The sequence below is a fragment of the Ranitomeya variabilis genome, chromosome 1, assembly GCF_051348905.1.
Source record: "Ranitomeya variabilis isolate aRanVar5 chromosome 1, aRanVar5.hap1, whole genome shotgun sequence".
Taxonomy (NCBI): Eukaryota; Metazoa; Chordata; class Amphibia; order Anura; family Dendrobatidae; genus Ranitomeya; species Ranitomeya variabilis.
In genome coordinates, this window is record NC_135232.1 from 561,533,015 (window position 1) to 561,546,427 (window position 13,413).

Sequence of the window (13,413 nt, forward strand, 5' to 3'; positions counted from 1 at the left end):
GGGCGTCACAGTCTGGTTCCGGCGCCTCCCATCTTCATGCGATGATGTCCTCTTCCTTGCTTCCTGTCGCGGCTCCTGCACAGGTGTACTTAATCTGCCCTGTTGAGGGAACCAGACCATGACGCCCATGAAGAATGGTGTAGTTAAGCCCCAGATGGCGGTGGCCAAAGCTTATATACGAAAAAGTAGGTGACAGATTCCCTTTAAATAATGATGAGTGACACCAAAAACATCTCTCCCCATGTATTCTCTAAATGGACTCCAACAATATGGACCTTACAGGAGATATTTCGTGAACAAAGTGGAGATGGCACTAAAACTGGCCAAATTTTGAGAAGCTGATCTGTTGTGTTTTGGGGTTATTAAATGCAATTGGTGGAAAGTTGTTCCTCTAAACCAGGGGTGGGGAACCTCAGGCCCCGGCCCTCGATGATCTTTTATCAGGCCCCGGGCAGATCCTCAGGGACCGTATTCTTGGGCAGGGAGGTGTATTTTGATTACAACCAACTCATTAATTTCTTCTTGCTCTGTTAGCACACATATGCAGTGTTCACTACTGAAAATTGAAGGGCATGCAATGAAGATTACGTCCTGAAACCAGTGCCAGAGTAAGGATGTACTTTGTGGGTGGAGTTTGTAGGGCTCCTGAAGGATGGTATAAATATCCAAATGGCCCTTGGCAGAAAAAAGATTCCCCACCCCTGCTCTAAACCATAGATCTATATCCAGTAGAGACAAGACTTGGCCACAGCTCAAGATGGACCAGAAAGGAAAGATCTGCATCCCATCAATAGAGTCCAGACAAGGCCATAGAACATGACAAACCAAAAACAATCCACTAGTCTGGTACCCACCAGACTCCAGAGCAAGCATGTGGAGCGCCCGAGAGGGCCTAGGGGTTAATCATTACCGGGTCCGGTGGTCATTAAAGGGGAAGTCAGCGACCCGGTCCATGATCCTGGGAGTCCAAATTAAAGGGAAGGTCTTTAAGGGATTATTAGAAGGTCTTTAAGGGATTATTAGAATAAGAAATGTTCATGACGCCACCTATGGTATTCGGTCAGGGGTAACCCGACGCTGCTTAAAGTGGTCCTCTGGAAAGTGATGGCACTGCGGCAAAGATGGTATGGCTTCCCACAGGTGAAGCTGGGTACCCAGCGCTCCCGTTGTAGTAGGAAAAGATGATGTGGTGCCAGCAAGAATCAGCGGACACAAGGTTGCAGTCTCTTTACCTGTTTTACTGGTGGTTTATGGCCACAGTCCAGGGTACCAGCAACAGGTGACGGTGGAGTCCAGGCATCCTGGAAACGAGTTGAATTCTCCTTGCCAGGTCAGATTGGGAGCCTTCCACTATGCACTGTATAATAGTCCCTTGCTGCCTATGGCTTCTTTCAAGGTCCTCTCTCACTCTCTGTCCTGGGACAGTACCTGCATGCTAGGCAACGCGAGACGTTTTATAGGTGTCTCTATTCACGGTGACTCTGGGCTCTGTATGTTGCTGTACCTCAGGGTGTACAGTATATGTGGGCAAGTTACTTTCAATCTCCTGCCCTCCGGTTTCTGCTGTGGGGAGCGAAGTCCCACACAGCCTCGGACTCCCGGTGTCCGGTCTCTGCGCTTCAGCATGAAGGGAGTCCTGTCGCAGCTCCCCTCCAGCTCCTCACTTCTCCTGTGCTCCTTCCTCCTTCACTGTCTCACACAATCTAACTAACTCCTCCTCCATGCCAGAATATACAGTATATCTAGGGAAGCTCCCCTGAAACATTGAACAGTTTAGCAAGTGTGGCATATCTGGGTAAATGAACCTCTTTCTCTCCAGAATTAAGGACGCATACTGGTACCCTCCCTTGGGGATATCAACCATCCCCCTGGCTGTCAGGATGATGGACCTACTATCAGAGTACACAGGTTCCACCAGGGCCTGGTAGTCTTTACCTCTAAGGCCTATTGCCCGATACCAGATTAACATTTCACTCCTGTTGGGTATTGCAATGGGGATCGGATCATTCACTGTGACGCTGTCAACTTCTCCACCAGACAGTATTACCTGTTGTCTCTGCATCAGGGCTTTGATTTCTTTTTGCATGACACACTGCTCTCTGGAACCAGCAGTTTCAGCAACCTGTTGTATCAAGACAATAACCTTGCCAAGACAGTTTTCTATGACATTAGTACCTAAGGTCATCATTGGGTTACATTCTCGCCGGTCAATATCTACAATCACCAGACCTTGGGCTTTCAATTCTACCCTTCCCACCTTAATGGTCACCTCCTTGTACCCCACTTGTGGCAAAGGCTGACCATTGCTGGCTTCTATTGTCAGGTCATTATCTGGGCCACGGGTAATATCAGAGTCAGCTGAGTACCGTTTGTAAAGAATATATGGCATAGTCGTCACCTGAGAGCCAGTGTCCAGTAAAGCATTCATCGGGATGCCGTCAATCTCAATTGGGAGGACCGGTCGTCCTCCGACATACTTAGCTCACCAGCTTTGTGGGCCTGGTTGTCCTACTCATGGGGGTTGGCCCTCTGCCCCAGGGATCGCTCATTTAAATTGCAGAATCTTGCGATGTGTCCCGACTGGTTGCAGCGGCGACAAATGGGTCGTCCGTCCTCATGATGGCTGTCGTCTCTTCCTCTGGTCGGTGGGATCCTCTTCTGTCATCGCCAGGGGACGTCATCTGGACTGGAAGCCAGCTGGATCTTTTCCTCTGGGGACTCTTGCAGGGACTGCACGGTTTAGGCTAGTGCAGCTACGCTTTTGGTCAGTTCCTGGACCTGGAGGCGCAGTCCTGCGGGGGAGTCATCATTCCAGGGTCTGTGCGTTGGCCTCAACGGGGTCTGATGAAAGGATGCCACTTCCTGGTGGTACGTAATTGCTGGGCGCCTAAGGGTCGCTGTGCAGCTGGAATTTGGCTAATGCAGCACCCGGATGGCTTTGTCTTTAAAGTGTTCAAAGTCCGGGTCAGGGTTTTGCAGGGCCAGGATGCACAGCTGTGCCCTGTGGGTGCTAAACAGGAGTCCCTCAATAAACTTCTCCTTTAATAATTTGTCCCCATCCTGCATGCTGTTCGGGTCAACCTGCTTAATAGCTCGCAGTGCCTCCTGGAGATTAAGGGCATAGTCCCGTTGTCACGATAATGTAAAAACGTCCTATTGCGAGTTTGGTTTCAGAAGGTTACATGGCTTTCCAGAGACACCCTCTATGCCATTTTGACCGCCCCTCTTCTCTCTGCCTGCTGCTTGTGTGTGCAATCCAAAACCCCTCATTTTCCCTCCCAGAAGAATTTATATGGTTCTATGTTGCAAGCAGAGCAGTCTGCCTAAAACTACTCATACCCCCTTCCACATGGTACTGGTTGAAACTGGTGTAGCCACCATGAGATTCTTTGCTCCATTAAAGTGACATATTCTGGCACTGATCCGGGCTAGAGATATAAGAATTATATATTCCGGATGTCCATCGGTAGATCTATCACTCAACGAACGCACCAGCAGCTAAATGCAACGAGGGAAAAACGTGGATTTCTCCTTAAGCGGTTCATGTAATTGCGCCATGCTTACACTTAAAAGAATCGCCCCGACGTGGTGCACCTTGGGAACCTGGTGTGTTTCATATACGAAGTTCATACAGCGAGATATGCGTAAAAATAATTTTCATATTCTAAGTAAAGGGGAGGTGTCAGCCTCTAAGTGATGTAACCACAGGGGGAGTGCCTGGGTTTTGGGCTAGGAATACCTTAGTGAGACAGCATTCTTGCAGAGTCTTTGTGCGGGGGTCCTGCTGCTATATAGATGTGACATGCATCTAGATGTGTGCATCCCACAAAACCCACAGGCCAGCCATGATGATATGAAATGATCGGAATGCTATTTAAGTTGTTTTTTAATTTTAATCCTTCTTTTATTTGTAATAGTATTGTACACATGATTTTGTCTTCTTTATAATAATATTTTTATACTTTGTAAACTCTGCCCAACTTTTTTTGGAGTAAAATATATAACTTACAAGCTGGTCTCTCCATGCTCTAAACAAACTGTGGTGTCCTCTGAAGTGAATTACGCTACTGATTTGGGTTGGCTCTGGACCTGTTAATCCTTTGGAAAAGTGGAGCTGGTGGCAGCATACATTGTTCTGTGCGTTTGGGAGGCTTTGTAGCGATGGCGACGTTGATAATTATTGTTCCCACCTGAGTGGGAGTAGTTATATCGCCCTCGCTGCAGCGTGCCCAATAGCCAGTACACAGCAGACAGCCTTTCTAGCGACTAATTACCATAGGTGCCGTACCCCAACTGACCTGAGAGTAATGGGGGTGCCAGAGAGCTGCAAGTTCCACACCAGAACTGGGAAGTAGGATATAGATAAATTCCCTTCGGAAGGAACCAGGGGCAACCAAACAACCCTGGTTTGTGACAAATTGGTGTGAGTGGTGGGGATGATAAAGGTATCTTCCCCGTGAACTGTGACAGGTTGGTGTGATCCGTGACATATTGGTGGCAGCACGGTGGGATCCGTGACACTGTCCTGCACCCTTTGTTTCCACCCAAAGAACCCCATCTTGATTTCTGCAGCAGTGCGGGTTTCAAAAGTGTCTTTTAATTTGGCTAATATCTGCTCCACAGTTCCTTTTTCAATATCCAGCCAGGATTTTACTTCTCTTCGTGCTGCACCAATCAATTGACCAGTTATGATGCTGACCTTTTGATGTTCTGTCAGGTGGTACACTTCAAATAGGCTGCAGGGTCTTTCTTTAAAGTCACTCAGCGTGTGGGATTCCCCTGAATATTGTCGCAAACAGGCCGCTCCTGGTATATAGGGCATGGAAAGCGGCATTATTGGAGCTGTAGCTGCGGCTGGGTCTGGCCGGTTCATAAGGGCTGCGGGGCCTGTTGGCATCATGGGGCCTGCGGCTGCGGCCGCCGCTGGATCTCCTGCCGGGCCGGACATATCCCTTCCCCTGTGCTAGCCTCACGCAGGCCTGACATCATGTCACCAGAATCTGCAGCGGTTCCACCTGCGCTCGGTGCGGTGCTCCTTCCGGTTCTCCGTCTGGGGCTTCCTGCTTCTTCACTCGCGTACCTCTCAGCATGGAGCGCCGCTTCCTTTCCACGCTCTTTTTCCAGGCTCCGCCCACGAAGGTACGCCTCCTTCTTCCCCTCGCGCTCCACGCAGCGCCGTAATGGCGGCTTCCACACAAATTTAGGGCCTAAGGGTTACTTGGTACTGGGTCTGGTGGTCATTAAAGGGGAAGTCACAGTGACAGCGACTCGGTCCGTGGCCCTGGGAGTCCAAATTAAAGGGAAAGTCTTTAAAGGGATTATTAGAATAAGAAATGTTCGTGGTATTCGGTCAGGGGTGACCGACGCTGCTTAAAGGGGTCCTCTGTGGAGTGATGGCACTGCAGTAAAGATGGTATGGCTTCCCACAGGTGAAGCTGCGTACCCAGGGCTTCCGGTGTAGTGGGAAAAGATGATGTGGTGCCAGCAAGAATCAGAGGACACAAGGTTGCAGTCTCTTTACCTGTTTTACTGGTGGTTTGCGGCCACAATCCAGGGTACCAGCAACAGGTGACGGAGGAGTCCAGGCATCCTGGAAACTAGTTGAATTCCCTTTGCCAGGTCAGATTGGGAGCCTTCCACAATGCGCTGTATAGTAGTCACTTGCTGCCTATGGCTTCTTTCAAGGTCCTCTCTCTGTCCTGAGACCGTTCCTGCATGGTAGGCAACGCGAGCCGTTTTATAGGGGTCTCTATTCATGATGACTCCGGGCTCTGTATGTTGCTGTAACTCAGGGTGTAGATGTGGGCAAGTTACTTTCAATTTCCTGCCCTCTGGTTTCTGCTGTGGGGCATAAAGTCCCACACAGCCTCAGACTCCCGGTGTCCGGCCTCTGCACTTCAGCAGGATAAGTTACCCATAAAATAGCAATTAATTATGGACTATCAGATGAAACACTTATGGTCAAAAATTTTTCAAGTGGCAATCATTCTCTAATGATGATGTAAAAGTGCTGGAAGTAGTGCTAAGATGTTTCCTATTGAGAAGTTTATGATTCGTCCCCTCATAGGTGCGGCTATAGTTCGTTCTTGAGTAGTGATACACCATCTGAATCGTTAGAAGAGGCTATGCACAAGCTCTGACATCACAGGTTACATAATAGAATTTATCATGGTGCCATTGCAGCGCCCCAGAGTCCTGGTCGTTGCAGTACTGTGGCTCCGCCGCTAAGGGGGGCTATGGTACGTCTGATGGCACTGAAGGAGTTCATCTGACCAGGTATCACATACACCAATACATTTCACAGTCGGGCCTCCAGGGGGAGCTAAGGGTACTATTCATTAGGCCACTCCTCACATACTGGTAAAACTGGGGGTCAGGCAGGAAGTTAGAGAGAACGCTGACTGGGTTGGAACCAGGCAACACCTTGTGGCAGAGGGTGTTGCAGGGGAAGATTCGGTAGGGTCCCTGTCAGGGGTGGGATCCTGACAGAGGCCTGGCAAACAGAGAGAAAGCTACGGGACCGCGCCTGCACTTCATAGCGGCGGTGCCCTAAGAAAGGATAAGAAGCGAGATTTATTGTGCTGAGTGAGAAACGAGATCAAAGCAAGAAGGAGAATACCAGTAGGAGTCGTGCTGTAAGATCGAGGCAACATCCTACTGAGGCGTAAACAACCGGCGGCCGGAACGCCGAGGAGGTACAGAGCTCTAAGCCATACTTCAAACCAACGGCAGGACAGTCAGTCACAGGCGGGCTGTCTCACCTAAATCACCTACGCAGACGTAGGGGGCAACCTTTGGAGAGGGGCGACTCTAGGGTCCCGGAAGAGCTCCGAGCCTACCCGTCATACGGGTGCGTCCCAACCATAACACCTGGGAGGGACGGAAGATTAGCAGAAGATCATCTAATCGAGTTGTGAGGGAACACGAGAAACAGACACAACAGTTGTGGGGACTATCCCGTAAGCTCAGCAGGGGAGGACCACAACACATAGCGCTAGCAGGAAGGCACAGATTTCCACCTGCAAAGGGAACTCTGGAGGTGCCATCGGACCGGCCGGACTTGCGCAGCCTGGTTAACCGTATTCCGGATTGAGGACTTTGAGACCTTCAGTAAAGAGGTAAAGAGACTGCAACCTGGTGTCCTCGTTATTGACTGCGACCGGCACTACACCGCACCATAACATCATCTTATACCACTATCTTTCATTGTGCGCCCCTCGGCAGGGTCACGGACCGGGTCTAGCCACCCTGACAACCCCAGAGCAGAGACTCAGAGGCCCGGTACCGGGTACCCCTCGGCCCTGCGGCGGTGGGGGCGCTACAACTTGGCGTCACGAACAGGATCTACTTAAGCCTGAAGAATCGGGTCATGTGTGCCTTGGAATTGTGATTTATTGTGCTTGGACTGTGACTTATTGCAAAGACTGTGTATTGCCACTTGCCGCCAGAAGTTCCCGCCAAAACCGCCGCCATTACAGCGCTAAGGAGAGCGCAGGAGAAGAAGAAGGGCGTGGCGTGGGCGTAGACAAGCTGGAGAGCGCGAAAGACAATGGCCGCCCAGTCTAAATATTTCTGCCCCTTGAGGACGTGTCCGTCAGTAGCCGAGATCCGCCTACTGATCCTCAATGGGGGGCGGAGACAACGAAAGCGAAACCGCCCACGAAGGAGAGAGCGGGAAAAGGACCAGGAAGAAGGAGTCAGCCACATGGAGGACGCCATGGCGAGCCGCCCGGAGCCGGAGCGTGGGGTCGGAGCCGAGGACTCCCCCAGCTACCCGGAGAGGCACCGCAGCCAGACCTCCACAGTTGACGCTGATCTCCTGCAGACCGGAGCGGACGAGCTGATCCACCAACTCCTGCGGACACAGCTGAGCACTGAGGCCAGGTGGAAGAAGACCAACATCGGGAGCCTCACCAGACATCTGTCGGCAGCCTCATCTGGTCCGGAGCAAGAAAGAAGTTCCAGCGCTCCGAAGCCAGAAAGCAAGGCTCTGCCGGAAAGCGAGATGCTGCAAACGGAGATGACAACGCCGCAGCGCAAGGCCCTGCAGCTAGCGTTCCAGACCCCAGCGGAGGCGGAGCAGATCGGCACCGGAGGGACCGCATCTGAAGCAGGTATGAAGAACGACCCTGCCTCGCCAGCAGAGGACTTGCTGATAGGCCCCGTCGCGGTACCCCCTCTCCCTGGGACCTATAGACTCCGGCGCCTTACACCGTGGGATAGGATCACGGGTATGGAGCACTTCTTAAAGGCCCCGATCTCGCCGATCACCTTGCCGAGCGAGGTCTATGCGGAGCTACGGCCGCCAGAGCGAGAGTAAACCTCGATGCCATGGATATGTAAATAGTTAACTGCTTGTTTCCCTGCTTTTTGCTGCTTTAAACCCGACTAGGGTTATTCTTAAAGGGATCCCTTTGTTGACCCGGGATCCCTATTGTTTTTGTTTGTTTTCTACGTTTGCACAAGTTATCAAGAACTGCTGAATCATGAACAATGCATGATACAAACTCCTTGTATATAGTTTGCACCTTCTTAAAGGTGCTCTCTACTGGTTTTACATAAAAGACGGACTCTTTGTGAAGATACGGTTCTTGGAACCTGCACTGGAGTCCTTGCTGCATACGGACTTGCGGCTTGAGAAGTTGCACTACCTCGTAGAGACTTGGTCCCCTCTTAAAGGGGATGTTCGCATCCTGCACTTATGAACAGTGTTGCCTTAAGATGGTTGAATGGCAATACTGTCTTGAGAAGAAAGTATTGATGATGTTGATATGTGAAAGTTAAATGTAACTAACTAGTTGATTGTAAGAAATGTTCAATAATGTTAATAGAAGAATGAGGACAGGAAGTGAACCCTTAGGGGTTAGTGGTGAGTCCTCTTAGGAGCCATATAGGGATGGCTCAGTGATCGTAAACTGAAAGAAAAATATGTTCTATACTGTGTATAGTAGTGGAAGGACAGTAGGCTCGGGCGGAAAGGAGCGGTACTGTAACAGAAAGGAGAGGCAGTAGGTCTGGAGCAGTTAGGACAGGCGGTCCTGCAGACTTAAAGTAGGAGAATGCATAAAAGTTAATTAGCCTTATATGTGATATAAGAAGGTCTTTAGTGGATTTAGCGAGTACGTCCTTAAAGGCAATGTTAAATTATTGTTCAGAGATTTTGCACTTAGTAGAATACCCGGTTGGGTAAGAAAAGTTATTTAAAAGTATTTTACCATGTTTGTAACGTTCAAGTGTCCTCACCTCCCATAAAGGGAAGCTCTGTTCAAATATGCTTATTGTTATTGCACTCACAAAAATTGTATGTCTTTTTGCTGACATGTATTGTTGTTTTCTTCCCAGTCCAGGAGTACTGGATTTAACCGGGGGGGAGTGCAGCGCTGTCGTTGCAGTACTGTGGCTCCGCCGCTAAGGGGGGCTATGGTACGTCTGATGGCACTGAAGGAGTTCATCTGACCAGGTATCACATACACCAATACATTTCACAGTCGGGCCTCCAGGGGGAGCTAAGGGTACTATTCATTAGGCCACTCCTCACATACTGGTAAAACTGGGGGTCAGGCAGGAAGTTAGAGAGAACGCTGACTGGGTTGGAACCAGGCAACACATTGTGGCAGAGGGTGTTGCAGGGGAAGATTCGGTAGGGTCCCTGTCAGGGGTGGGATCCTGACAGAGGCCTGGCAAACAGAGAGAAAGCTACGGGACCGCGCCTGCACTTCATAGCGGCGGTGCCCTAAGAAAGGATAAGAAGCGAGATTTATTGTGCTGAGTGAGAAACGAGATCAAAGCAAGAAGGAGAATACCAGTAGGAGTCGTGCTGTAAGATCGAGGCAACATCCTACTGAGGTGTAAACAACCGGCGGCCGGAACGCCAAGGAGGTACAGAGCTCTAAGCCATACTTCAAACCAACGGCAGGACAGTCAGTCACAGGTGGGCTGTCTCACCTAAATCACCTACGCAGACATAGGGGGCAACCTTTGGAGAGGGGCGACTCTAGGGTCCTGGAAGAGCTCCGAGCCTACCCGTCATACGGGTGCGTCCCAACCATAACACCTGGGAGGGACGGAAGATTAGCAGAAGATCATCTAATCGAGTTGTGAGGGAACACGAGAAACAGACACAACAGTTGTGGGGACTATCCCGTAAGCTCAGCAGGGGAGGACCACAACACATAGCGCTAGCAGGAAGGCACAGATTTCCACCTGCAAAGGGAACTCTGGAGGTGCCATCGGACCGGCCGGACTTGCGCAGCCTGGTTAACCGTATTCCGGATTGAGGACTTTGAGACCTTCAGTAAAGAGGTAAAGAGACTGCAACCTGGTGTCCTCGTTATTGACTGCGACCGGCACTACACCGCACCATAACATCATCTTATACCACTATCTTTCATTGTGCGCCCCTCGGCAGGGTCACGGACCGGGTCTAGCCACCGTGACAACCCCAGAGCAGAGATTCAGAGGCCCGGTACCGGGTACCCCTCGGCCCTGCGGTGGTGGGGGCGCTACACCATTGTCTCATCTTGTTACATTACTGTTGTGTTTTTGTGAGGTTTGTGCTTCTGCATCGTTTGGGAATCAGTTGCAACCATTGTTTGCTGATGTGTTTGGTGCTTCTTGGACCAGATGGGCTTGACTCACCTCTATGTCTTAAGCATTTACACAGTAACAATTTGTGCATTTCTGAGCCCATCTAAGGACTTGCTCACATCCTCACCTAATGGAGCTGGGAGACAACATGGGACTCACACATTTTTCCACTACAGCTAGGTGTCACCTATAGAAACCATGTTGGTCTCCTTATTATACCCTGCCTGGTTGTTCTTGTTCCTCATTATTGGATCCTTTTTTGTTTATTTGGGCTCCATCTGTTCTGTGATTAGTGGTGGATCTGGGGTACTAACTAGGAGAGTTCACGGCCTATAAACATGATGGCGCAGGGCTCCTATGTCTGGCTTATATGTCTCCATATTTACTGCAGCAGGTATCGCTGTGAAGGTCATTGTGAACACTCCCAGTGTCCTGGTGACAAGAGGTGGAAATGTCCTGCTTCCATGTTCCTTCAGAACCACAGCTGCGCTCAACCGCCTCAACATCATCTGGACTGTGTCCCCCCTGCTGCAGCCACAGCAACCACTGCAGGTGTGTGGCTGGTGATTCCATGTCACTGTATACACGATGACTGGCATTGATATGAATATGTAACATCCTTTCACGCAGGTCATCTCTTATGAACAGGGTCAGATCGTAGAGAGTCTCAGTGAGTACCTGGGAAGGGTTACATTTGTTTCCCAGCCAACGCAGGATGCCAGTATTGTCCTTAACAGTAGCCGTGTGTCCGATACTGGGACCTATCAATGCACAGTCATCAACCCTCCAGATGGGGCAACACCCAACGTTGGTCTCGTCGGGCTTACCGTACTCGGTAAGTGACACTAAATGCAAGCTGCCTTGTCATAGAGGCTTCACCCTGATAACATCCCATCATAGAGAGAGGTTGTCACTAGAAGACCCCCATCATTGAGAGTTGTCACCCTGACAACACCCCCCCCCATCATTATGAGATCATACCCCATGGCAGACCCACCCATCATGATAATACAGAGAAACTGTCACTGCGAAGGTATCTTCACAATAGCTGCAGAAAGATGACATGAAGCAGAAATTAATGTGGGAAAATGTACTGTCAGGGGCAAACTATGTTTTGGGGTTATACCGTGTGTGAGGAATTTTACTGTGGGAACATCAAACTGTGTTTGGGGGAAAGTACTGTTGGACATCATACTGTGTGTGGAGGGAATGTACAGTGGAGACATCATACTCTGTGTGGGGGTGATGTATTGTGGAGACATCATACTGTGTGTGGGGGGAATGCACTGTTGGGACATCATACTTTGTGTGGGGGAATGTACCATTGGAACATCATACTGTGTGTAAATGGAATGTACTGTGGGGACATCATACTCTGTGTGGGGGTGGTGTATTGTGGAGACATCATACTGTGTGTGGGGGTAATGAACTGTGGGGACATTATGCTGTGAGTGTGCTGCGGGAACATCATACTGTTTATGGGGGTAATGTACAGTGGGAACATTATAATGTTTGTGGGGGATTGTACTATAGCGACATCATACTGTTTTGGGGGTAATGTACTGTCAGGACATCACACTGTGTGTGTCACGGGGAGACTAGGTGGGCAAGAGCTAATAACCCGGGCCCCTGCAATTTCCCTCAGACTAGGGAAATCTTGACTGACCCTCTACCTAGAGTTTACACTGATGGTGTGCATGTCTAGGCCTCGACCCTCGCCCTGTCTCCTGTTTCAACCCTAGGCTGAAACCACCGCCCACCACCCAGTGAAAAGATCATACACCAATACCCACAGTTAGAACAGACAAGGATAACGGAAAATATACACCACGCCGCAGTCACTCAGGAATACACTATAAATGCGCAGGGCAAAATAAATACAAATATAGGAAGGAGTAAATAAGACAAAGGGAAATACACCACCAGCAACGATACTCCAACTACTAGCTCACCACTCCAGACCGAGATAACAACGCACAAGACAGAAGCTATAATCGGCGACGCCCAATGTCCAGGAGAACTATTTAAAGGCAATGGGAATGGCCCAGCTTCCAATCCGAGCATCAGGTAAATTAACCCCGGACCAGCTAGATAAAATCTAGCCGATGCCAATGAGCACATAGTGGTCAAAAGCGGAATTACCGCTGTCTGTCGAACGACCTGGTCTGAACAGCGTCTGACATGACAGTACCCCGCCTTCTACGAGGGACCCCAGGGCCCTCACGGCTTATAGGACCCATCTTGTCCGGATGGCGATGGTGAAAAAACCTTACCAGCCGATCCGCATGAATGTCCGAGGCTGGTACCCAGGACCTCTCCTCAGGCCCATAACCACGCCGGTGTACCAAGTACTGTAAAGTGCGGCGCACTACACGAGAGTCAACCACCTTGGAGACTTCAAATTCCAAATTACCATCCACCAAGACTGGAGGTGGCATAGGCGCCGCGTCCACAGAACCCACCACCTTCTTTAAAAGAGACCTGTGGAACACGTTGTGTATCTTATACACCGTAGGAAGCTCCAATCGGTACGCTACTGGGTTAATGACGGCGGTGACCCTAAATGGACAAATAAACCGTGGACTCAATGTAAGGGATGGTATTTTGAGTCTTATGTTTTTTGTGGATAACCACACCCAGTCATGGCACACGCCTACTGTCAGCCACACGTTTGTACCTAGCACTAGCACCCACACTCAACAGGCGCTGTTTAACTCTACTCCAGACTGATGACAATTGTGCTCCTAACTGGTCCTCCTCCGGAACGCCGGAAGAGACCCTCTGACTCAAAGTACAAAATTGAGGATGTAGCCCGTAAACACAAAA

General features: G+C 50.0%; 1 protein-coding gene across 2 annotated transcripts in view; it reads left to right on the plus strand.

The window, feature by feature from the left end:
- The window catches only part of LOC143768130 (immunoglobulin superfamily member 11-like), a 190,775-nt gene that overhangs the window by 147,195 nt on the left and 30,167 nt on the right, over positions 1-13,413 (plus strand). For both annotated transcript variants that reach the window (XM_077256819.1, XM_077256827.1), the window contains exons 2-3: positions 10,979-11,139; positions 11,218-11,422. In XM_077256819.1, the coding sequence (XP_077112934.1) occupies positions 10,979-11,139; positions 11,218-11,422 (366 nt within the window). The remainder of the gene's footprint in view (positions 1-10,978; positions 11,140-11,217; positions 11,423-13,413) is intronic.